Source organism: Manacus candei, unplaced genomic scaffold (assembly GCF_025592945.1).
Source record: "Manacus candei isolate 608988 ecotype Guabito, Panama unplaced genomic scaffold, ASM2559294v1 h1tg000048l, whole genome shotgun sequence".
Taxonomy (NCBI): Eukaryota; Metazoa; Chordata; class Aves; order Passeriformes; family Pipridae; genus Manacus; species Manacus candei.
Window position 1 is genome coordinate 574779 of NW_026138096.1, and position 26861 is coordinate 601639.

The window sequence follows — 26861 nt, forward strand, 5'->3', positions numbered from 1 at the left end:
TTATTTTTAGAAAGTGGTTTATTTCCTTCTTTCTTGACTTCCAGAGTTTAATTAGTATGTGAAACTTAATTAACAACATTTACTATCAACAATTTTATTATAGATCTTGATTTTACTGTTGACATTTTATATTACAAGAGAAGAGGTACAAAAGTGAGAATGAAGACAAACTCTTGACTGATAGTCAGAAGTAACCTATTTGGAAGCATTGGTATGTGTCTGTGTTGATCCCTCTAAGTAGTTACATAACAGAGTGCAAATAAAAATACATTTCATTTAATGTAAAATTATGGGTGAGGTCTTGGGTGTGTCCAGCCATACTCAGTGCAGGCCCTCTATTGCTCTAGCAGAGAAGAGGTTTATGTAGAGATGTTAGAAATTACACCAGCTTGTGTAGCTCCATAAACATCCTTTGCACTCTGGGTAGTCACTAAAACATATGGTGTTATAACCTTCTGCCTGTGGGATCATGGAAACCTCAGTCTGCCTAACACATTGGCAACTGCTGGTGACTTTGGCACCTCAGCACTAGCAGCATCTCTGTAGCAAAGCCTGCTCTGTTCTCTGAGTGTCACTGGCACTGCACAAAGGCACTACAACCGCGGCCACAAATTGGCCTCAGATATTTGTTATAAACACTGCATTTGACTATGTATATGAGACCAGTAAAATAGAAATCAAAGGAAATCAATGAAACCTGCTGTTTCAGTGTACTACAGTGAGTCTGTGCTTGTGAATTATACACCACAAGGCATCACCTTTCACCTCAGAAACTGAGGTCAAGAGAGACTCCTTATTGTGGCAACTGTTTGATGTTTGTTTCTATTCCAGTGGATGCCCAAGTTGTGGTCTGAGGGACCTTTTATGAAAGTGGGAAGGCTTGTACTTACTGCTATATTAAGAACAAAATGTAATCTGAACTGCAATGGTGTTTCCAGTAGGATTTAATGGGGCTCTCTGAGTCAGTCTCACTATTTTCTCTCCCAGTTACACACTCAGCAGTTCTTACAGATGCTGGCAACCCTTTGAGTGGTTTCTGGTCTTTTCTTGGCTCAGCTCAGCCCAGCCATCTCCCCACCAGCTGCTTACTGTGATACCCATTAAAAGGTAAGAACCACTCTGCCTCTTCCATTGCTTGCTTTACCTGCTCAGAGGTGTCACAGTCCCTGGGGAGAAACATGATTAATACCCTGTGCCACTGGGCAATGTTCCCCTTTGGGGAATGTTCCACCAGGGCATGCATAGCATGCCCTGATCATTTCCCACCCAGCCTTCCAGCAGGGAGGAAGCTGAGTGCGATCTGGGCAAATTCTGCCTCTGCTGGAAAGCCTCTGTCTTCTCTATGGATGCCCTAGAGAATTCCTGTTCTCTGCCTCTGGAGAGTTGTACAGGAGGGAGAGAACTAGGGCAAAGCTAGGTATGTTCAGCTAAGTTGCTGAACATGGCCCTGGCCCTTATGAAATAGTACATTTGAATGCGTGTGTGTACAGTATCACACCTTAAGTATCATCTCCTGCTATAACTGCCTGTTAGTATCACAGCAAGGATTTCTGGTTATGGACTGGGTACACACCACGCTACTATTTATCACTCTAAGCTATGTAGCCACATCTTTTCCAGCTTTACACACAAATGATGAAAATCTTCAGTATCGTGGAGGCCACCCTTTCATGGAACTGCTGTGCTGTTGGTGCAAAGTCTGCAGTCTGTGTGATCAGGGTTATGCACACACTGAAGGAGTTGAACTGGCCTGAGATAAAACACGAAAACAAACAAATATTTAGTAATCACTTTGCAAGTACAACAGAATAACTTCACAGTTAAATGCAATATGAAAGTCAAAGTGCAGGTTACACCTGTGTTTATCAAGCAGCTATCTTTCTTAGGGTAATTCTCTTTGATCTTGCTGCAGAAATGTAACTTTGGTGTTTATAGGGACAGGAGCAAGTTGGTACAAAACAAAGTAGGATCTGACCTCACAGCATGTCAGCTAAGCTGCAATATCAAAAATAATTATGAAAAAGAAGTAAGATCTGCAGAGCTGCTGCCACGCTGGAACTTCACCACCTCACTTACTCACTGGTAACCCCTACTGCTACAACATAAAGCTCTTGCTATCAATGTCAGATATGATTAGATTTTTTGCTAATACATCCAGTAAATCTATTTTTGGGGGTTACTTCTGGAAGACACTGTAGACATGGACAAAGGCAAGAGAAAATGATCAGCATCAGCTGCTACGTGGCATGGAAAGCCAGATGCTGATACAGACCCACACAGTTCTGTTTGCCATGATTCCAGGGGAGTGAAGATAACTTACATGGTCTATCCTTAAGTTTTGCTGTACCTGTAAATTTCTTATTTTATTATTGCCATGAATATAAAATAGTAAAATTAATTATCTATGTTGCTCTTACACAGTTGTTTATATATGTGTTACTTGAGCTCTGACAAAAAGCCCTACTTGTTAGCTTACCTTAAGAAGTGAGTTGTGAGGCACAGAAATGGGTGTGTCAGGCTTTAACTTGTGCTAAGCCATGAGGGATATAAGCTACTATATATTTCCTCTTCCTCCCTGGCCCCTTAGCTTATTTCATAATAGGCTAAAATAATCTGTACCAACTTAAAGTTCCTGGGAGTATTTCTTAAAGCCTACATTTACCCAAAGAGAAAATGAGCACATGATTTGGCAGATTTATGCACCACACCAGTGATAATTTTTTCACTATGTGCAAAGCACCCACTAATCAGGTTCAGCAACACTCAGAGTTGAGGTTTTGCTGGCACTTTTCCTCCTGTCAGCAGAAATTTTAAACTCGATTGCTTCGTGGTCACTGTGGCCAAGGTGGTGACCAATCTCCACTTCGCTCATGAGATCCACTCTGTTGACAAGCAGCAGATCAAAGAAGACATCTTTCCAAGTCGGTTACCTTAGGACTTGTTATAACAAGGTAACTCACCTTGTTGATCAAAGGAAGCCAGCTGATGGAATCTTTTTGGATTTCAGTAAAGCTTTTGATACCGTCTCTCACAGGATCGTTCTGGACGAAGTGTCCAGCACACAGCTGGATAAACACACCATGTGGTGGGTGAGCAATTGGCTCATAGGTTGAGCACAGAGAGTAATAGTGAACAGGGTAACATCACACTGGCCACCTGTCACTAGTGGGGTTCCACAGGGCTCCATCCTGGGCCCTGTGCTCTTCAATATCTTCATGAATAACTTGGACGCAGGAATGGAAGGGATACTAAGCAAGTTTGCACATGACATAAAACTGGGAGGAGCTGTTGACTCCCTTGAAGGCAGGGAGGCCCTGCAGAGGGACCTCAATAAATTAGAGGACTGGGCAATCACAAACCATAGGAAGTTCAACAAGGGCAAGTGCCAGATACTGCACCTGGGATGGGGCAACCCTGAATGTATGTACAGACTGAGGAATGAGATGCTGGGAAGCAGTGCTGCAGAAAGGGACCTGGGGGTCCTGGTCAAGGCAAGTTGAATATGAGTCAGCAGTGCCCTGGCAGCCAGGAGGGCCAATCGTGTCCTGGGGGGCATCAGGCAAAGCATCGCCAGCAGGTCGAGGGAGGGGATTGTCCCGCTCTGCTCAGCACTGGTGCAGCCTCACCTTGAATATTGTGTGCAGTTTTGGGTACCACAATATAAGAAAGGTATTAAGCTCTTGGAGAGTGTCCAAAGGAGGGCAACAAAGATGGTGAGGGGCCTTGAGGGGAAACTGTATGAGGAGGGGCTGAGGTCGCTTGGTCTGTTCAGCCTGGAGGAGACTGAGGGGAGACCTCATTGCAGTTACAACTTCCTTGTGAGGGGAAGAGGAGGGCCAGGCACTGATCTCTTCTCTGTGATGGCCAGTGACAGGACCTGAGGGAATGACCTGAAGCTGTGTCAGGAGAGGTTTAGGTTGGATATTAGAAAAGTGTTCTTTACCCAGAGGGTGGTTGGGCATTGGAACAGGATCCCCAGGGAAGTGGTCACAGCCCCAAGCCTGACAGAGTTCAAGAAGTGTTTGGACAATACTCTCAGGCACATGGTGTGACTCTTCGGGATGGTCTTGTGCGGGGCCAGGAGTTGGACTCAATATCCTTGTAGGTCACTTCCAACTCAGCATATTCTGTCATTCTGTCATTCTGTAATGCCCAAACGGGAATATATTGCTCTGCTCTCAAAATTAAAGTCCTATCATTTGTCTCCTTTGCAGACCAATTTTTCCTTCCTTAAAACTTTTGCCACAAACTCAGTCATTTATAGAAATGTGTGTTTACTTTGGAAATGTTCTTATCCAAATATGAGTCCTTGACACTGAAAAGCTGTTCCTGACAGATAAGACATAAGTACTATTGAACCTTTTCTGCTTTTCTAAAGAACAATTTCAATCTCTGTGAAGGTCTCTGAACTGACACAGAGGGATAAAAGCTCTCAGACTTTTGTATTTCCTCAGCAGGCAGATGAAGATTTCAGGCAAGTCGGGACTTGGGCTGCTGTTTCCCAGACTCCTGTTTTTTTTCTCCTGACAATATTATAGTAATTACTAATGCTTATCATGTCTCATGCCTCATCCTCTGACAAAGCAAATGGACAGAAACAAGCTCAAACCAAAGAGAAGGAAGTAAGGACCATCCTTGGCACCCTGCACTAGCTGTATGCAACAGGGAGGAAAGCTGCCCATTTGGTTTGGATTATTTTAGGTAGAAGCCTGGTCAGACGAAAATCTGGAGGCTGGATTGGTCCTTTCCTGAAAGCAACATGCTCATTGGGAAGTGCAGGACAGAGAGCAAGACCCAGACCCAGCCAACACCAGGTCTGAGCCCAGCTGAAAGCCCCTGAGAAGGACACAGCTACATTGGAGGGATGTCATGACAGTAAGGGGAAAGTCTGCTTTCATTTCTTGTAAACCTATATTAAGTCAAGAGGTAGATGCAATATTAATTTTATATCAGAAAGTTGTCACAGATAAGAGCGGGTAATTACCTGTAATTATCTTCACAGATGATCTTAAAGTTTCGCTCTTCCAAGATGTTTTTCAACCTCTGAATGGAATGACCTGAGCAGGATTCACTGCAAAGAGAAGACTTTCATTACTTGTGTTCCTTGTGTGTACAAAAAGCTCAGCTAAATTCCACACTATGTCACTGCTTTATTACAGGTAAGGTTCTTTAAAGGCTTCTTTGTTAATGTGCTGTAAAGTCCATTGGGTTCATGGAGCTTTGGCTACCATTGGGCCTTTGCTAGTAGGAACTGTGTGATGTTCAGCTGTGAATCTTGCATGAGAACTTTGGGCAGGAAGACATCTGTGGGAAATAACTCAGTTCCATTCACAGTTCAGTGTGTTTTACAACTGTTCCAGAGCTACAGATGGCTTCCATCCACAGGAGCACAATATAAGGCTCATTCAAATCCGTGGAAGGACAAAAGGATCAAGTCCTCTGTGTGATATGACCAATCACAAAAATCAGCAGCTAAGTCCCGGGTAGGAAGTAAGATAGATGGAAACAGATAGAAAACATGGGAGGAAGCAGGCTATGAGCACTGCCTGTCTGACTCAGTCTGTGGCTGCTGCTGCTCTGTTTTGACAAGGGGCTGTTTCAACCACTTTTGCACTGGTAGGAGCCCTAACTTGTCTATATCTTTATCATCCCAATGGTTACATGGAGCATATGGTCTTGTCATACCTTTGAGATCTTTATCTCTATGCTCAATTTGTGTGAAATAGCCTAAGGGGCCCTAAAGCTGTACTGAGATGATTGACAAATGTCATAGGCACAGACATAGACGCTGCAAAAGAATTGTTACTTCAGGGTAAAAATCATCTCCTTATCCAGAGTATAGGACACGCTTCAGGGCAACAATACAATATTGGTGTAAATCCTGTTCCTAATATGTGACGTTAGTGGAAAGCACAGTCAGCTCTTATTTGGTCACTAGATTTGCCAAGTTATCAGTGATTCAACATGGAATACAAATCAGAAGACAAAAGGTATACATATTATTGGAGCTAACCTCCATCTTTCTCCTTGGAAGTAAGTCAAAAATAAAAAGGAAACTGCTGTGAATTTGGTGCAGGAGGAGGATGTGTCAAGTAAGAGGGCTGGCAGGGCACTGTCTTGTTGAAGCTGTTGAGGAGGAACCTGATGGCTTTTCTGATACTGGGAAATCATGGGACAAAAGATCCAGTGCTACATCTGGGAAAACTGATGTAAAGATTACTCAATGTGCTTTTCTTCAGCAAAGCTCTATGCAATGAGTAAGCCTGGTGTGCTGACCACAGCACAAATGCACACCTGTGAACTGTGGCAGATATGTCAGCTTGTGTGGCAAAGAAACACTTCTGGGTGTTTGGACTAGGGGAGGGGCTGCAACACTGGAGCTGGTACTGTGTCAGACAGTGAGGCTGTCTGAGCAAGGGTCTCTACTGGGTCCACACTCCTTCCCAAGTTGCACTGCATCATCACAGCCTGCTTCCTGACCCACAGCACCAAAGCTGCTGTTTCTGTCATGGAGATCCTTAAGAATGGGAGAAACTGTGTCAGTGCATTATAACCATGAGAGCCAGAGAACTGTCTCTGAAGTTGGAGTCGAAGGCACTGAACCTTATGCTTAGTACTTGAAATGTGGTAGGTCTGCAAATGAATCTGATTGGGATGAAAAAGATCACTGAGAAAGGCTTAGATGTGATTTGAAGTCACTGTTCTGCTATGAATAATTCTATGGGAAGTATTTAAGCTATAAATTTGTTATTATAAATCACAAAATTATTTAGGTTGGCAGGGACTGCTTGAGATCATCGCATTAGTTAAACTAATATCAGGTAGAGCAGTTGCTCAGGACCCAGTTATGTTTTGAGTATGTCCACAGATGAAGATGCTACAGCATCTCTGAGAAACCTATTCCAGCATTCAAAATTATTTTTTCAAAAATAGCCGTGCTCAGTTTAATTATACTATTCCTTTGGATAAACTTATTTTCCAGCTGTTCACCCTTGCAAACGTAGCCTGCTCTCTGACTTCAGTGCTGCAACCATACCAAAGATCTGTAGAGCTCAGTGGGGTTGAAAGGAATTTAAAGGTCATGGGACCTCTTGAAAGCAAGGAAAATGTAACTGTGTCTTAGCCATAACTGTTCAGTAGTACCTACAAAAAACCCTAAAGAAAACAACAGTACTAATGTTATTTTTCCAGTACAGTAAGCAGCTTAGGAGGGTAGATGTAGAGTAGGTTTCCTGAGTTTAAGGCAGTGTCACTGTCAGACCTAGCTGTGCTGTCTACGTTTCATGTGCTGCTCATCGTTGTGTACCGGCACGACTTACCTTTGAGGTCCGCCAATGTCACGCATTAGCCAAATGTGCACTTCAGAGACTTTATCTGGATTTAGATTAAAGACCTCAATACTTCCAAAGATGCTGTAAGGACGACACATGAAACACCAAAACATTCTCAGTTATCTGAGAAAGATGTACAGAGTATGGTCCCCAAATATTAGTGCTTATTAGTGTTGCTATTATTGTCGTTGAAAGAACATTATCCCACCAATGGATTTTCACAGATTTAATTGTCTTATGGTAAAATATTTTTGCCCCATTCTTATTTCACTTTCAGGAGAACTCTCGAAACTGTCTGCAGACAGAAACAAGCTGAGGTTTTGCCATCTTTAGTGCCTCTTTTCTTGTTCAGTTTCTTGGCTATTGATTTGGTTTGGTGCCAGGGACATGAACATGGCTGTTCCCCCAACCAGCATTTCCTTCATCTTTCAATATTATTCAAGACTACCCTTCCAGCCAGGTACCTCCAGGATGCACTGTCTGTGCCAGTAGTTTAGACCCATATGTGAGTTTTCCAAAATCCATTCTGCACTAGGACTCACTGGCAAAGGCACCCTCACGAGCATGCAGGCCCCACAGAAATATGGATGGTTGCATGGTGAGTGAATACCTGCTGCTTCTGAAAGCTCCAGCTTCTATTGATCCGTTGAGCATCACTTGAACCACACCACATGCTGCTTCTGCAAACTGAACAGAATCAATGGGCATTATACTCTGACACTACATCCAGTGCCACATCAGACTTGGGGCTGGTAGAAATTACTGTAACTTCATTGATGTCATCAGAACTGTCTAATACAAGTAGAGGATCCAGCCAATACTGCTGCAGAAAAAAAGCCTCTAAAGGCTACATCGAAACTGTGATAAAGCCTCATCAGCCAGCTATGAACTGACTGAGGTTGCATGGGACCAGTCAAGGAGTCAAAGGAGTACAGCAACTTTGCTGTCACTGCTGGTTTTAGTTTTTATGGGGCTTTCCAGAGCCCCAGCAGCTACAGCTGTCTGTAGTAACTCAGAATAATCCTCAGACTGCTTCAGCTCAGGCAGTGAGGATGACCCAGAACAGAGATACTACTAGTTTAAGGATGTACAACTCATCACATATTCATTTTCTTGTGACTCATGCTCTGTGTTCTTTTGTGGCTTGGGATTTTTCTCCCTAGATATTTTAGCAAAGCTCATCATAGAGTTTTGTTTGATTTGATTTTTAAATTACTGAGTTATATAATCACTGCTCTTTTATTCTTTAAAACTCATGGCCAAATATTTAAAGACTACTAAATTTTATAAAGTACCTACTCTAGATATATAATCTATTGGTAAAACAAACAATTTTAAAAAAGCTTAATGCAGGTGACTGTACTTATCAGACCTTACAAGTCCTCTTAAACATTGTGGCTCAGCCTCAGATCTTGAGAGCTCTGAATTTGCAGGGAAGTTCCATTATGTCTAACTTTCTAATGTAACGAGTTTTAGTAGATCTTAAATTTATTTGGGTTAGGAAGCCTGCAGTTGAGATACCTGACTCTGAATGGTGGTTTTATTACTCCCAGACTTTGGAACTGGGGAGAATTAACGAGAACATAGAAATTATTTTGGCACTGGAAAAATTATGCACACTAGTTTCCCCACAAAGCAATTAGTTATTTTACAGTGAGTAGACTTCTTTTTATGTACACGAGAGCTGAAGCATACAGGAATGCTTGTTTTCCACCTGGGCAGTCATCTACTAAATAGTCATACCAAGAGTGAAGTCTTGAGAGACATGTAAAATTAAAGTGATACAGGACATCAGGCTTTTTTCTGGTAGTTTTTTCCTGTAAAGTGCTGATTCAACAGAGTTAAGCTAATTGCTTAACTGGGACCAGCAGGATCTCATTCATGTCACAGGAGCTGGCATGATCATATGGGTGGGGACATCACAGGAACCTTGCCAGATACGGATGTGGGAGGATGTGCTCTTCAGGTTTATGCCAGGAAGGTGCAAGGGGATTCTCAGCTGCTTTGAAAATTTCTGTGGCAATCTGGGCACTGCTCTCCACATTAACATGCTAAAATGTATTTCACTGTACAATTTCCATCCTGTGATTTAATTAAGGTGGTGATAGTTTTAATTACAAGCATTATTTGCAGAGCTTCAGCAGTCGATCAAGGGTTGCTCTAGACGCTGGCACTCAGCCTCCATCCACAAATAAGAATGCCCAAACTACAGTAACATTAAACATCATACATAAAATATGGAACCTTGGAAACACATATTTCCAACACCATGATTTTTAGCCCCCAGAGCTAAAGCTCTTGTGAACTTCTACAATTCCATTTTTAAAATCCAGTTTGCAAACTCACATTTTTTGGCAGTGTCAGGAACCTAATGACTTTCAAGACTCTTGGATTCATGAAGATTTATTCTAGATCTTACCATCTTGGATGCCATTTTCCAGAACACGGAGCTGGGGTTGCTCTCACATTCACTTCGTTTTGGACAAGATTCATAGTTGATTCCTGAGAAGAAGTATGTTTATAGAATAGCTAAGGTTGGAATGAATATTGTTGCAATGCTTATATGGCTTTGCCTGTTGATTAACAATGGCAAAAAGATTTGCCTACTACCAAGGAAAGAAGGCTACATGAGGAAAGGGGTCTTGGAGGAAAAGGAATTTTCGTGTGTTCAAAGGTCTTCCCATTTCACACTCACTTCAGGGAGGGACCTGCAGATCCTGTATGACAAATAATTCTCAGAAAACTGAGAAGGGAAAACATGTAGTCCCAAATGTGAGAAACAGGCTGGTTCTTTGACAAACACTGTCTGATTGCATTGAAAAATTAAACTTTGTCCAACATTTCCAGTAGTTCTATCCCAGTTCAAAGGTTGCTAGCCTTAAGCACCAACTGAGGATTCCTGCAGGCAGCAATACCCCAGGGAACCCGAATACTGCCCCAACACTTTGACTGGCCTATGACCAGGTCCTTCTGAATGACATTCCTGTTTTGCAATTTGTACCACAGAAGGCAAAGGGATGAATCAAGCAAACTAGGTAAAGAGGGCTAGATGTGAACTGTAATCCAAGCAGCAACTTGATGTTAAAATAACATCCAAAGTTGTGTTTTTTAAATTAACCTGAGAAATCAGTATTATTTTCAGTCTTCCATAACATGGGACAGAAATACAGTTAAGGTTTTAAACTAAATCACCAGCAAACAATGTGAAAAGGATTGTGTTTAGGTGTAGATACACAAAAGAAAATCTGTAATTCCAGTGTTTGTATTTGTTTTGCAAAAAATAGGACTTATTACCTGGGGTAGAGGGGTCTCCACACCATGAAATCTTATCAGCCATATAACCCAACAAGGTGTCCTCCAAGGTAAGGAAATTTTGATTGGATTTTGTATAACGGTGAACAAGGTCATTTGTCTTGCTCCAAAACAGTGACTGTGAAATAAGGTACAATGTCCGATAAGTGATAGTTATACTAGACCTGATAAAAAAATTTTTCTGTAGAAAACCAAAAAGTTCATGATAATGAAGTAGTTTTAGTTTTTACTAAAATGCAACAAGTTATTTGTGCAGCCCACACTCTCATATCCAAAATATTTTTGGATGGGTTTTTTTTTGTGGAAATGGACATGTTCAGCTTGTGAAGCATTTTGAAAGAAAGGTTTTGATTAATTCTCATAGGATATATACCCAATTTGTTATATGTTTTTGAGCTGCACATGGAAGAGTAGCTTCTTGGAAGCAGCATCCCTCTAACAGAATGATCACATGCTCCTTACAGAGAGCCATATGCTCAGGGAACAGGGACATCTCTGCCACTTCACCAGGATGACCCTTATGCAGGGATGATTCCCAGAGATAGAGTATGGACAGGGTTACTGGGGTCCAGAGGTGATAACTGCAGGGCTATTGCAGTAAGTGCAAAAGCAAAATATCATCCTTGTCAACCTACAGACCCTCACAGCCATTATGGATGTGATCCCATCACTCAGAGCACAATACAGACTTGCCATCCCACCACAACCCTACTTTTCCAGCCCACCATGCATTGTGATGTTACCTTGTTACAGGGTATATGATGACTTGCTAAATCCATTAGAGGCTGATAATCTTCTGCTGTGATATTACAGGGATTCTTGTAAATGAACGCATCTTTTAATGATTCCCATATTTTTAGGCAATCCTTATCTCTGCCGGAAGATTAAAACATAGTTAACCAATATTTATGAGTATTTGTGTCTGTGAAAGCTTCTCCTGTTATGGTCAAACACTATGGATGAGATATTAAAAGAATTCCAACTGTGCTCAGGCACCAAATACATTATCCATTACAAAAGCAGAGTATCTTTAGCAAATTAAGTATAAACTGAGGAATGAACAGTTCCAAAACATCTTTCTCTTTTTCCTGCATTTCAAACTATTGTTTATTGCAATATGTGAATGTCGTCTATGTTTTTATCCGTTAAAAAGAGCAATGCTTATATCACATAACCAAAAGACTGAATTTCTTGATTATTCATACCAAATCATGAGAAACAAATAGCTTCTCGGACTATAGCTTGTACATTTTAAAAGTATGGCCAAAAGATACTGTCCCTTCAGGTACAGCAAGCCAGAAATATGCCACATGTCTCCCTGCAAAGAGTTTGACCTTACAGAAATAATATCTATAATTTTATCTGACACAAAAGCAGGTCTATCTGTTTTGAACCTGAGGTTATTTTTATTTATGCGCTAATTTTCAGCTACTGACTTTGCAGGAGCTGCAGCTGATTTTCACAGGTATATCCAAGAACCACATCAGGTGCTTGGTCTCCGTGGTTTTTTTCAGTCTCCTGCTGATCCTCCACTGTGTTACATGTTCTAGCCCTTTTGCTCTCACTGGCATTGAGTCAGAGGAATTCCACTGAGTTTGCATGAGGGATCTCCTTCATGCCTCACGCGACTCTGTCACCTCAGTCTGCACTTGTTTCTTCAGGTGCTGCTTTGTCAGCCTAGGAAATAAAGCACCTCTCCGCTCACAGAAGCAGGGGCTCCTCTGGTACTACCAAGAGGAAATCTCTTGCACAGTATGGGCAAGCAATCATATCTCTGTGCTGAAGCAGTGCCATGGGGGCTGCAGCATAAATAACACTTTGGATGGCTCGGGACATTTACTTTCTTGTTCTTGAGGTAATGAATGAAAACTCTGCACTTTCATAATTCATAATTATTGACTGTCTAGTATGTGTTCTCAGGGCTGTCCCCCATGGGTGCACTTCCCTTCCTCTTCATGTTCCCAGAGTTTCAATGGCACATGGAGAGCCTGCCCCTCACATTACAGCGGTGACAATAAGGCAGTGATTCTGCAACCTTCTCTTCCCCATTTTTATGTAAATTTAAAAGGTTGACTGCATCATTCTAGTGTCTGCATGTCTCTATAGAGCTCTTTTGACTATCTTAGAGTCATCCACTCTTTCTTCACTGTTTGCAATCACTTCCCAGTGTGTTCCCACTAAAAGCCATTTGAAGAATGGACTCTGTCTTGTGTGGATAAACTGATGCCTTCAGAGCACTATAAAAATAGCACTGATCGATTAGGACTTGACAGACACACAGCTGCAGGTTTTCTTACCAGTTGGTACTCAGGTAACACGTAGGATGTGGAATCTGATTAGTCTTAAAAATAGTCCTAGAGGAATTAAGAAAAACAGCAGTAACTCACTGAAGATTTCCTAACATTTCCAAGTTAATCAGTTGTGTGATCTCATTCCTGCTGCTGAACTTGATCATGATTTTGACTGAGTGCCTACTCGAGGATCAGAGGGGAAACTGGAATGCAGAGTTGAGCTTCTTGTATTACATGGGTCACGCCCAGACTTTGGGACTCAGAACCACTTCCTCACTGGCTGGACATAAACTGTCTCCTTCCCTTCCTATGTTTATGGAAAACAAGCATCACACAAAGAGGAGGTGCAAACAGACTCTTGTCTGTTTGTGCCCAGAAGAAAGTGAGAGCACCTAACAGCACCACATACCAGAGGGGATTGCCTCTGTCAGACCCACTAAAGGGGCTTGGGGCAGTATCATGCCAGGAAGGACCTGGCAATCCACAGCAAGATGTTCCAGGCTTTTCCTCCCTTCTACCTTCATTTAGGCAGTAAAAAAATCTAATTTAGTGTTATATATGTTGGCTATTGGAAGGTCATCCCACCAAGGTGGCTACAGAGCAAGTTCCCATTCTCCAGCTTCTTCCAGTCCTCCTCCAGAAGGTCAGTGGTGGATACGCTCCCATGTCTCACTCTTGGGGCAGTCAAGTGCAGTACACTGCAGAGCTCTACCTGGGCTTAATTCATCACTGAACTTGATGAATTAAAATGATCTTGTGTACTGCCACTGTGGAACACAGACAGAGCCTGGGGGCAGGGACACGGCACATCAGCCTGAAGGTTGGAGCCAAATGGCTACCGGAGGCAGCTCTGGTGCATCCCAAATTTCCTTTCATGTCATACCAGTCTGTTACAGGGGCAGCCCCTGCTGCATTAGGGGCCACACCTCTTGTTTATATGAACCAAATTTACTTCCAGATAAGTAAAGATGAATAACAATGATGATTTTTTACAGGACTATTGTCTTTTATCAAAGAGCCTAAATGCATTTTCAGTTTCAGTCACTGTAGAAATAAGAAGCCAAACTGCAGGTGCTGTAGGGAGCAGAGTCATTGCTTTGCTGTTGCACTGCGGTGTCAGTGAGAATTCACATGTTTTACTTAGCAAGATTTAACTTGGGTGTATTAAATTTTCTCCTGGAGGAACCTTTCTCTGGCTGCAGAGTGCAAATGACTGATAGAGACAATACTCCAAACTTTGGTGCTTTATTTAGGGGCTAGGAAGTCGTAAATACCTGTCCCTGCCAAAAGGGATTACAACACGGCCACACTGAATCAGCCAAAAGTGAAGGCTCCTGCTGATCAAGGGGTGACATTAGAGAATAAGCAGCTCTGCCCTTTGCTCTGCACACTCAATGGTATCATAAAGATAATTTGTAGGGCTTGGCTGTAAGCACAGGCACATCTCACATACACTTGTATGGCTCGCACTTTCTAATCTGTCAAATGATTTGTCCTCCTGGCAGAATTCTTTTTTACTTTTTTTTAAAGATACTCCTGAAACCTGTTATATGTAACAGTGTTAACAGCCACAGGTGACAGCTGGGTACCTATTGATCTATACTTTCATATGGCAAAGTTTCAAAGATTTTTTAAGATTGGTCTCAGAAGACAAAATATTTTTCAAGGAACCATAAAAAACCCTGTTTATTTCCAAGCAGAGAGGTAAGTGATAGACACAGTACAAAGCATTTCTGCTGCTGGACTCAAGTCATGACCATGAGAGGCATGAAGTAACAACCATTCAGGTGATTCATGATCCTGCTGAGATAGATTGCTGAGTCACAAATCCAAAGCATCAGTTTTCTAGCCTGTCAAGATGCCAAACTCAGCACTGGATGATTTGTGTCGATGTCACTAATATCTGAGAGAAGAATCTTTATCCACAGTTCTGGCAGAGCTGAGCCAAACTGTATGTTTGATGTCAAAGAAGTTGGTAGGGCTTAGACTTCAAATGGAGGAAGCTCTTCTACAGGTGATAATCAACAGGTACTGTTAATTGTACCCCACAGAAGAATGATAAGGCATGAAGATGGATTTTATGGAAACTTGGCAATTTCAGCTTTGGTTTAGAAATCAAAATACAGATCTTCAATGTAAAAAAATACATACAGAAGTTAAACAGCCATTTATTTTTGCTGTCCTTATCTATAAACATACAATATTATCAACATGTATATTTTTACATCTGAATAAAAATAATTCATTGATTTGCCATTGGAAAGCTGTTTCTCTGATAGGAAGCACAAGTTTTACCTCACATCCCGAAGAGATTACCAGTTATACAGAACTGTGATTTTAGTTTATGTATGAGAAAAAATAAGCACTGAAAAGACTTTAGGACTTGCTAACCCTAGCTCCAGGAAGATATTTCATTCTTTCCAATCTCACTGTTGAGGCAGACTCTGTTAATAAAGTTTCACCTGACACTTTTTTCATCACAGAAAGAAAATATTTGTCTTGTGTGCAGCATTTAACTTACACTGAGCAGAGGTAAAGGCAGAGACCTGTTGTAACTCTGGGCCTCCTGCAAACAATATGAGAAGTTTTCTGGCATGTGGTATGCTAAAAATTCCAGCAAGAACAGCTTCAGGTTGAAACAAGCACATCTGCCTTGCCAAAAAAATGCTTGAGAAACAAACTGTCCTCTTAAGGCTGCTACCAACTTCTAAGTCACGAAATGTGTTGATTTCGTTTTTTTTCTACATTTACAAAAGAAAGGCTGCAAAAGAGATCCTCAGTCTACCAGTTAATAAAATTTATCTAATTCAAATAATTCGGAGCCCATGGTGATCACTCTTATATCTCACACTGCTGTGCAGCTCAAGTGTTCTCTTCCTCTGGTTTTTATGTATTTTGGGTTGTATACTCACTAGTTTTGCATCCTATCTGCAAATATAATCTCTTTATGCATAATGGATTTCTTCCTTTGAAGCTAACTTCATTTATGCTGAAATATTTAAGGCCTTTTATTCTACTATAGACTCTGAAATATTTAATCCAAATTCACTGACAAATAACATAAATATACTCTATATTTGTGTTTAATTTTTTCAATTTTTTTTTAATTAATAGAGTTTGGGAAATGTGAAATAATAACAGACTTAGATTTAACATTGTGAAATCTGCTGTAAACTTGAAACCTGTAACTCTTTCTTCAGTATAGCATTGAATAAGGGCTGGGATACAAATAACCATTAAAATTACATTTCCCTATTAAATCCAAATGTTATACATACTGCAAAGCATATCCTCCATTTGTCCTTACATTTGGGTAGAAGCTGCATTTTCCAATAAATTTGAGTATTTCTATCCATTTGCTTTGTATATGAATATCATATTAATCTATCAAATGAAAGCTGGGACCAAGAATACTTCCATTAGCATCTATCCCAGCAGCCAAATTTTAATGTGCATATTAGAAAAATGAACAGCTTCTGCATCATTATTTCTTGCATATATTTCTTCTATACACTAGTCTGGCTAACCTTGAAAGAGCACCCTTACACTGAAAGGAATAAGATGCCATTGAGCTACCTGGTAAATTACAGTTACTACAGATCTTTTTTTCTTTGCTTTACAATTTTTTTTCCTTAACTGGACATGACAGAGCAAATTTTTCCCCAATTTAAATCAATTTCATTGGTATAATATCAAGGATCATTTTCATCCCTGCTGATTTCATTCACACCATGAACAATGACTTGCTTTCAGTTCAGCACTGGATTGACAGTGGATGCTTGAAACATCTTAAGAAGGGCTTTTCCTTGGGCTGTGTTTCCTCTAGTTTTCTACTCAGAAATTTGAGAGAGATACATCAAGTATGGGACCCATTTCAAATTCACAAGTGAAGAATGACTTCCAGGCTTTATTCTGGAGAACTCAACTCTGCCCATGTCACCCTACCAGGCAGAGACACTTTCCTGGTGAGACCTGTTCTCCCCTGCAATCAATAGCAGCTTTTCCAAGGTCCAGAGTTTTATTTGTAAAACATTACAATGTCTTCAGGCCACACTGAGATTTTAATTGTGGCCCTGTGGTGAGGCTCTGAAGTTGATGGGAATAGTTCCCTGAGCCCATGTACCTAGCCTTTGCAGGGATCAAACCTCTGCAATTTGTAAAAGAAAATCCTGGTTTGCTACCACCCCTAGCCAAAACAGTGATGAACCTCAGCACTCAGAAACCGGACTCTTTAGAAAGTCAGTGAGATGTTTGTGGTTATAACAAAGCCACTTGAAGGTATAAAACCAGTTCACGCTCTTCTGGGAGTCTAAGGCATGATCTTCACCAGTAAAGGCCCAGACATCTCAGGAGAATGCACATCAAAGGAACTAAATGGTGTTGCAAGATTTCTGCATCTAACCAACCCATCTTTACCTGTGTCATTTTATCCGCTGCATTTAAGTGAACTGTGATGGCTGTAAACAGTAGTGCAATTTATACATCCATATTCAACCTGGTTTTTCACGTGAGTTAATGAGTAGCTCTGTCTTCATGTTGTCAAAAATTACGCAAGGAGCAGTAACTTTTATGCCTGTGTTGAGAGGAAGCCCTCTGAAACACAGAATACTTTTGCTAACTTTTTTGCCCTAAATATTTCTGGTTTTTTTCTTCAGCTTTCCTCCAGCCTTGCTGTGTGTTTGTTAGAGCATGGTGCTAATAACACCAAGGTTGTGGGTTCAATCCCTGTATAGGCCATTCACATAAGAGTTGGACTCCATGATCCTTGTGAGTCCCTTCCAACTCAGAATATTCTGCGATTCTGTGTCTCACTGCTGCTTTGGAGCAGGCTTTTTGGAGCTTCTGCCAAGGACAGCCCAGGCAGCTGTGGTTGGAATTCTCTGCAGTCAGCTTGAGCTCGGAGCTAAAATCAAGGAGAACACTGCCATCCTGTGGGAGAAGGGACGTCTCAGGAGCAGCAGCTGAGTTCAACCCCGAATGCGTGTGGTCCACGCCAGATGACGGCCCGACCCGTCACAGACCCTGGAGTTCGAAAATGGGGATGTGCATAAAATGGATCGGCTTCCTTCCTATTATTGTAGCACCTAAACTCTCCCATCAGTTATCTTTGTCCTAAAAATTAGACAGATGTGAATTAAGAGAGGTCAGCCAAAACACTGTCATCACTGAGCATTTGAGGACACTACCCTCTGCTGGTTTTAGCATTAGGATAACAGAGAGGGGAAAAATTAGCAAGGGAAAAGATGAGGGAAAAAAACAGACCTGTCAGTCTCAGAGTCTTCAATAAGCACTGGCCTCTCTCTACCCATTTAGTTTCACTATTGCAAAGTGTCTACCACCACAACATTTATGGTAACTGACTTCTTTGCAACACGAAAATGAAATATTTTTTGGCAGCTTGATTTTGTATTGCTTTCTGCTAATTAAATAGTTCAAAAGCCGGTAAAGAAAGCATTGGAGGAACTGGCTGGGGATAGAGACGGAGATCCAGAACCCTGCCTCAGAAAAAGGTAACTTCTGGAACGGTTGCCCGTAGGCAGAGCAATTAAATTCCACAGGGCAAAGAGGGGGAGCCTGGAGGTCTGGAAAAAGAAGTACTAAGTGGATAGCTGCTGGGTGCACCTCAGGGCTCTGTATGTTCCTGTACAAGGAATGACCTGGAACAAAGGAGAACTCCTTGTCACACCGGTCCTTCACCTTCACCTTTGGCAGCAACGAGAAGATTTTAAGGGCAGGAGTATTTGTGGCTTTGGTTTATAGTTCTTAGAGTATTTTATGTGAGTCAGGAATTGGTGCTCCAGGACAACACTAAGCCTTATCACCCTTCCAGGAAGGGCTGAGCTAAGAGGTGGCAGCTATAAAACCAGTGAAGAGTTCATCTACATAAGCAGATTTTTTTGCTGGCTGGATTTCAGCCTCCCTGGGTGAAAAAACAAGCTGCTTAAGCAGATGGTGTTTTCAGAGATGCTCTATAAGTGGGACAGAGCGTCCAGAAGGGCAGAAGTCTCGGGCAGAAGTCTCACCCAGTCTGCATTTTGACAGAGGGTCATAGTTGCTCTACAGTTGAAGCTTCCAAGTGAGGGCTGTGTCATCAACAGATACAGAGGGAAGAAATTTAAGCTGGCATCCTACCCTTTGACTAGAAGAAGTATTTTTAGTAGAGTTTTAATGTTAGTAGTAAACTTGGAAAAACACTTAGATAACAATGATTTAAATGAAAGTATGTTACAGCAGGGAAATGTTCCATGGCTTAATGCAGCCTCATTTTTTTTCTCCCATAACATGAATTTGCACAACATTTTGGGGATTTTTCTTTTTATAGAACTAGAGCTGCTGCGATGTGGCATAAACACAGTAAGTCAGGAGAAGTCCCTGCTTCAAGTGTGGTATGTGTCAGCAGGACATGGACAAGGGAACAGATCAGAGATATAATATAACTGTGAGTGAGCTCCTTGCTAATACCTTATTTTGGTGTCATCTCCTGGAAAGACAGGCTGCATCTTTAGCATAGTTTTACCCTTTGACACTTGAGATAGACTTTCATTTGACCCTAGAGGGAAAAAGGATCTATTCCTCCTATCCCCATGGATAAACAGAGTTATATTTCCGCAGGGTGCTCTGTGGTGTTAAACAGTTCTTGAGTTTTAACCATATCTTAGCAATGAGAGATGAACAATACCACCTCTGAATATGGGGTTTTTTTCACTGACATTTCTGGAGATGCGATAGGAGAACTGAAGCAGGGAAAGATGAGAGGGAACAAGATCCCCCCCTTTCAGCACCAAGCTCATAAAAACATTTAATAATTTCAGTCCTAGGGTGGTGCTATAATTTAGACAGCCACAACATTGCCCCGTAGAGCCAATTCTATAAAATCAATAAATAAGAAAGAAGGCAAAGAACAGGCAACTAACTGACTGTGCATGACTAAATTGCTGCAAAAAGTTACAGTGGAAAACTAAGTTGAACAGTATTTCATCAACAAATACTTCTGATTAATGTGTAGAAGGACAGTACAGACAGCATAATATTCTCTCTAGTATCTGGGATTAAATCCAAAGGAGGCTTCCCCTGCAAGGAGATTTTAATATGTAACGGTGGGGTAATGGTGATGGAGTATGTATAGGCTAATCCAAATGCAAAAAATTATTTGAAATCCTACAGAATCTTTCAGTAAGAACCATTAAATATCTAATATATAGTAATTTAATAATTTTTTTATGATAATAACTCAATAGAGACAACTGACAGGTGAGCTCACATATGGCTGCCAAAGTGAGAGAAAAATTCAGATTCAACAGCATTGCTGTACCTCAGAAGTACATTGATCCATGGAGAATGGAGAAAAGACAATGTATCTTTTGAAATCTCCCTCTTAAATTTGCAGGATGCTGAGACCTTCGGTCGCTGTTGTCAGTGGAGTTACAGTGTGGGAGGGTAGATTTTCTGCACAGAACTGAGTTTGAGCTTTGCACAGAACTGGATGGCCTTTCACAGCCTGGCATTGGCATTTATACTCCAGAAGAGGAGAAATAAATATGTTGGTGATTAATTATCTCAAGAACAAATAAATGACAGCTACCCACCACCATATGAATTTGTCTGTTGCTAAAGAGAAAATTAATTCTTTCTAAGGAACTTCCTTTAGAAAGACATGACAGTAAAACCCAAATAGAGTCCTATCTTACAACCTGGAGTAGTTATGGAAACTAGCTTTAAACAGCATGAGGACTCATTTGAAGGATAAACTATAGAGCCAGTAGCCCTGCCTCTATATTCTCAAGTGTTAATAACTGTCCATTTATGCCTACTAAATATTATATTCCGGTTTCCCATTAAAGCTCAGTACAGCATATTTCGATAGAAGTGTACTTTTAAGTAAGACTCAAACAATTGTTAACATTTATAATCATCTTATCTTTGTTACCAAGAAATTAAAAGAGCAATCAAAGTTGTTCATATGTGAGTTAGAGGAAAACAATTGTAAAAGAAGACCTTGTTTTAAACATTGGAGGACAGAAGAAATGAGAAACAGAGCATGTTTCATACAACTAAGGCTAACACAGAAAAAGTATTAAAGGCCCAATACTGGCACATGAAATATGGAGAGGAACATTAACAGCATGCACAAATGTTCTGAGTTGGGTGTTTTAATAAGCAGTGTGTTATTATGATGATATAATGCCCATCTTAACACTGAGAGATAAAACAGAAGTAGCAATGAAATATCAACACCATTTCTGTTAGAGAAGAGCTAAAACATTTCTTCATTACTCTTTGTCTTAGTTTCCCAGTGCATTAGGTAGTAACACCATACTCTTCAGAAGACTGACAGTAAAGGTTTCTCTTATGTAAGGCATATTTTCTTAATGAAAAAAACAAATCTCGGGTAAATTTCAGTATAATATCATGGCTATAAAAAATAAGGCTTGGACTTTTTTGACACTGAATCAAGTCATGGCTGTTGTTTAGTGCCATGCTTGATGTGAAAGTGTTAACAATTGGTGAACACATACAACTAAATGTCTAGTAAAGCATGAAGGCAAAATGCAAAAGTAAGCATAATACGAACCCCAGATTTCTTTCTGGAAGAAATTATGCTGTGAATGCAATAGTATCTCACACAAAATCATGTTCCATATATTCTTTTTGACAAAATATACTTCCATCTCCACAGGCTGCAAAGGAATAAAATGGCAAAACACATTCACGGATATTGCAGTCAGAAGACAAAGATCTCCTGGGCGTGCACTAACTCTTACTAAATTTAATGGAACAATAGACTATTAAAATGATAAAAACAACATTAGTTGATCTAATTATATTTAGGGGGCAAATATAACTTGTGTGTCCATACAAGATTGCATGAAAGATGACTGAAGTTCTTTGCAGTTTCATCATCAGGTTTTGCACTGCTTAGTCAGGCACAATAGGATTGCTGGTCCTGGCAGTCACATGCAATAGTGAAGCTGCTCCACCTGTGTCCTGGGTGCTCTCTCACCGGCAGAAGCTAGACAAAAAAATAAGCTGGTTTGACTTCAATCATTTTCAAATAATAGGTCCTTGCAAGCTTGTCTGGACACAATCCTGTGCAATGTGCTCTAAGACAATCCTGCTTGAGCAGGGAAGTTGTACCAAATGACCCCCTGTGGTCCCTTCCAATCTTACCCATTCTGTGATTCTGTGATTCTGTGATTCTGTGAATCAGAGACCAAGAAGTGATTGGAGATGTGAGGGGCGAGCGGTTATTACCTGGGAATGAAAATTCTCTTGAGCTGAAAATGTGAAATTAGTTTATTTCTAGATCAAAAAAAAAAAGCAATGTTTATACTTTGAGGATTGGTGACTATGACCTTTGAGATAATGTGCCTTCTCCCTTCCTTCCCCAGGTCACAAAGTGGTACCTGACCTCAGCATGCCATTTCAATCATGGTGAAGAGGAAAGCTATTCCATCACTGTAACTCTGCATCAGCAAATTTCATGCTACACCTCTTGCTACCTGTTCTCTCCCCAGCAGGTACCAAGGTGCAGAACCATCATAAGCAGCATCCTCTGAGCAGTGGATAAATTATTATGTCGCCACAACTAGTCTCGACCAGCACAGATCTTCTGACTGCCCTGACCTGTGCTTGTGAGCCTGCAGCACTGTGCATTCCATTGTGCTCCCATCTCTGACTGTATGAGGGATAAATTCTTGTAAACTTAAATTTGCATTGCCCGAGACCTGGAGATGACACTTGCCGGTGGCTTGTTAGCCACAAGAGGGAGTCTGTATTACTGGGAAGGAGAAGACGAAGTCATTTGAGGTCAAATTGTTTCTTCAGATTAAACTGCCTCTGGCCTTTATTCAGCCAAAACTACAATACATACCAATGGCCACGGCTGACGAGTATGGCATTTTTGCAAGACTAGTGAATACAGAACTTCTAGCTTCAGTTAATGTCAAAGAAAAGGTAAGACTACCGAGCTGTGACAAACTGTTGCTTTGGAGCCAGTATTTTCCAGGGCAGCCAAAAAAGAAACACTGTTCTTTACTGTCAGTATCTAATCTAGGTGTGTGATGCTGTGTGCAAGAACAAAACCCCTAAAGCCTGCTGCTCTACCATTCCCATTTTTTCTTAAAAATGGGGCTAGTATTGAAAATGCATTATTAAAGCATTTGATATTCCTTTCCTCTTTCTCAGGAACTTTGGCATGACAACAGTTCAGCACAGGAAGACTGAGAAAACTGTATGTGTACAAATGATAAGTGTGATCCAGCCAACTGCAGAAATAAACCTGAGGATTGTACTCCACTCAGCCAGTTAAACAAAATCATTACTGGCAGACACTTTATATAGTACAGTGAGCAGGTTCAATGCAGTACCTCAATGTTTTGATAGATTTGAAGAAAAAGCAAATCAACAGGATAAAATCTGACTGCATGAGGTGTTTACAAAACCTGACTGCAGACAGCAACAGCCTTTCAGTGGCCTCACTGGGCTTGGGTTGTGTGGGGCTCCAGCAAGATGAGTGCAAGGAGGTATCCTCAAGGATTAAAGAGCCGTGATAGTGAAGGTGTGCACTAGCATGTCTGAGGCCTTCTCACATGATTTACAGCACACACTTGCAAAAGGGGGGGATGTAAATTTGTGACTTCTGTTAAATCCATCTGTGACATCTAGAAACAGTAAAAAGTCCATATTCATATGTCAGTAATCTCCCTTTTTTTTTCCAAACATGACAGCTATTCCAATTTGAAATATGTCACTCCAAAATGTAGTAAACATCACACTAACTACTGCAGTGAATAGATTTTATGTTCAGAAAATATCAACAAAGTTGGAACTTAGTGGCTCTAATATTAAAAAAGAAAAAAGTAAAAATACGAGGACCTGTCCAGAAGTTTAGTAAAAGCAGAGCTTTTTAAACAAATACACATGCTGGTGTAAGGTTAAAAGGGCAAGAACAGAATATGGACAAATTTATGAGGAAGTGAGAAGATTTCTAACCAAGGCAGCAGGATTCCCATGGTGGGAGTAGGGGCAACAACAATCCTAGCAGAGTACAGGACACTGCTCAGCTCATCAGCCTGCTCATGTTTCTGCAGTTCCCTGTTCATAATCTGTTTCTTTGATTAAGTGCACCACAGATCTCACACAACACAAGATCCAAGGCCTACATTAATGATGAAAGAGTGCAGGGTGAAAGACATGGGGCTTTCTGATGTGTCCTAAAGGCACCCATGTCATCATCAGAAAGTGCCAGGGACAGAAGTGGTTGGTTACACGACAAACTGCACCAAGCTCAGTGGGATCAGAAACAAGGAATCTCAGGTTGGATTCCCAGAAAAGAACTCACATTTAATTCTCTGTTCAGAAAACCTCTTGAACATTTTAGATGTACATAAATGACCATATTTTTCCTTTTTCTGTGCTCTATGTCTCAGATAAATTTGCCTCTTCAATAACATAAAAAAAAAGGATCCTACTATACAGAAGTTATTTAATCTGAAAGAAAGTGAGCTCATAGTCATGAAGCTCTTAAACACTGATGGATTATAAATAGCATAAAATATTATGCCTTGTAATAACAACCTTTTCAGAAAACATACACTCATATATTTGTGATATTCAAAGTGTCCTTGAATTAACTGCTTAAACAAATCATTCCCAGTGATACTTGTGGTCCAGATTGAGACTGTGCTGCCAGTGAAAACATACATGGCATTGGCTGAAAACATATTCACACAAAAGTGGTTTCTTCATCTTCAGCACTCCGATTTGAATGAAACAAGCATAAGTAATAAAGGCTATTAGGCTTCAAAATAATTTCAGATTTGAGTGTATACTTCTTTAATAAATTAATGTATGCTTTTAGAAACATGCATATGATTTTGCAAAACTTCAGGAGCTTTTTAATTTTATTTGTAGAAGAATCCTCCTTCCCTTCACTTAAATCCACTTAGGTATTTAATGTAAAGCATGAACTTAAGTCTCTGCATGTTCAGGTCATGATTTTCCACGTGACCATTTCCCTTCAAATGCTGCAAATCAGCTTTTTCATACAGCATAGGATATCCAAAGCCAAAAGAAATCTAAATGCAAGCAAAGTAAATACAGCTTTGTTCTCATTATCTCAATGTCATGAAAACAAAAGGTGGCAATTGCCTTTTTTAGGACAAATGCCAGGATGGTTTTGTCACCTGCCCAAGGTGTGGGGCAGCCCCACAGCACTCAGTCCAGAGTGCTGGAAAAGTCTGTCAGAGGCTCATTGCAGACACAAAATAGGGAAGCTGGTGCCATGGAAGTGATGGATGGTTCCCTGCCGAGAGACTCTGGCTGCTCTGGATTCCATCCTGAGGGCCTGGGTGTCCCCAGTACCTTCCAGGAGGCCCAGGGCATTCCTTATCTCATACTCTGCCTTTCTCTGCAGCGAAAGGGATCAGAAAATCAGTTCTCAGCCCTAATACATTATTGCAGACCTGGGCCCAGGGAATCTCCTCTGCAGCAGAGGGGCTGCTCGGGGTGTTACACTGCCTGCTGCAATGGCCTGAGCAAGGACCACCACTGGAGCAAGGTTTTACCTGGGACTGCTGAGCTGGTACTGTGATCCACCTCTGCTCCTCCATGCAAGCTGTCTGTGGCTCGTGCTTATCACAAAGTCTTATTCACATGCTAAAAATATGTTTTGGATAACACCAAGATACTTCACAATGATTTTCTAACATCTTTGCCTCTCCTACAAATCTGTATTGAACCTTCTCCTTTCCTTACCTCCTCTGCAGTTTTGGTTACATGAGTGCAGTGTCGCATGACAAGATTTTTGGCAGATCACATTTACAGCAAATTGCTTCACCTCCACGTACACCTGTTAGACTTCAGTTTTTATTTTAGCTTTAGAGAAGTTGCATTTATGATTATGTTTTGACCTAGGATTAGTGTTACTTATATTGGCTCTGCAGGTAGTTTCCTTAGAAAGCCACCACTAGGGCACCGATGGTTCCTGTCTGCATATTTTTCTACAAAACAGGGGTCTTACTCCTCTGATTTCTCTCTGCCACTGCACACCCAGTGGAAACGGCCGAGTGGAGGTGAGAGACGGCTCTCTTCTGTTCACCTGACACCTGAGGCACGACCGAGACCATTACTCACCCCAGCTCCGGGTACCGCTCTGTGATGTAGTTGTAGCATCTTCCCAGGACGACTTCTTGCAGGTTCTTTGTGGTCCCTCTGTCCTTCCACTTGAGCATTTTGGGGCTGTCCTCGTGTTTCCCGTGGGTCAGGAGAGAGGCCAGTACGACGGCGAGGACGAGGGCGGCCAGCAGGAGCACGATGCCCACCAGGAGCACGGTGCGCTGCCGCCTCCGGGCAGAGCCCTGCTGGAACGGCATCGCTGAGGGGCGGCCGCAGCTGCTCCCGCCGCCGAGGGACAGCGGCTTCTGCGGGCACCCCGCCCCGGGCCGGCCCCGGCGGCAGCCCAGGAGGCCGGGCTGACCCCCGCCCGCCCCGGTCACCGGCCGGGACGCCCGGGGAGGGCTCGTCTGCCCACGGGGTCCGGCGGGGCCCGGCCGGGGGGCGGGGGGCGATCGGTGCGGCCGCGTCCCGCCGTGCCGATGGTTTCAGAGCCAAACGAGAGCTTTTCGGAGCGGGAAGGTGAGATGCTGGCTGTTCTTTGCCCTCTGTTGCTCACTTTGCCCTGACATCCCCGAGTTACGCTTGGGGAAGTTCTCGGAGATAACGCGCACAAGCGAACTCCAGGAAATAATTTGTAAAGCTCCCGGAATCCTTGCGCAAATAACCATCCCTTTGCAGCGGCGTGCTCTGGTTGATGTGTGAGTAAAAGATGAATTCAAGTGACCCCAGTTTGTTTGCTTTAAATTAATTTGTTTGCAAATGACAGGTGTTGAGTCTGACTTCACTGAAGGCAAGAAGGCAACTACCAACT

The 26861-nt window shown here is 41.7% G+C and overlaps 1 protein-coding gene across 1 annotated transcript; it reads right to left on the minus strand.

Moving 5' to 3' along the window:
- On the minus strand, positions 1-26481 carry LOC127476062 (ADP-ribosyl cyclase/cyclic ADP-ribose hydrolase 1-like). Its single transcript, XM_051798480.1, has 8 exons — positions 26069-26481; positions 11387-11516; positions 10626-10761; positions 9751-9833; positions 7942-8018; positions 7320-7412; positions 4985-5071; positions 1-1750 (listed from the first exon to the last, which is right to left on the minus strand). The coding sequence occupies exons 1-8, from the start codon at positions 26305-26307 to the stop codon at positions 1669-1671; spliced, it is 927 nt and encodes a 308-aa protein (XP_051654440.1). The 5' UTR covers positions 26308-26481; the 3' UTR covers positions 1-1668.
- Positions 26482-26861: the final 380 nt, after the last annotated feature.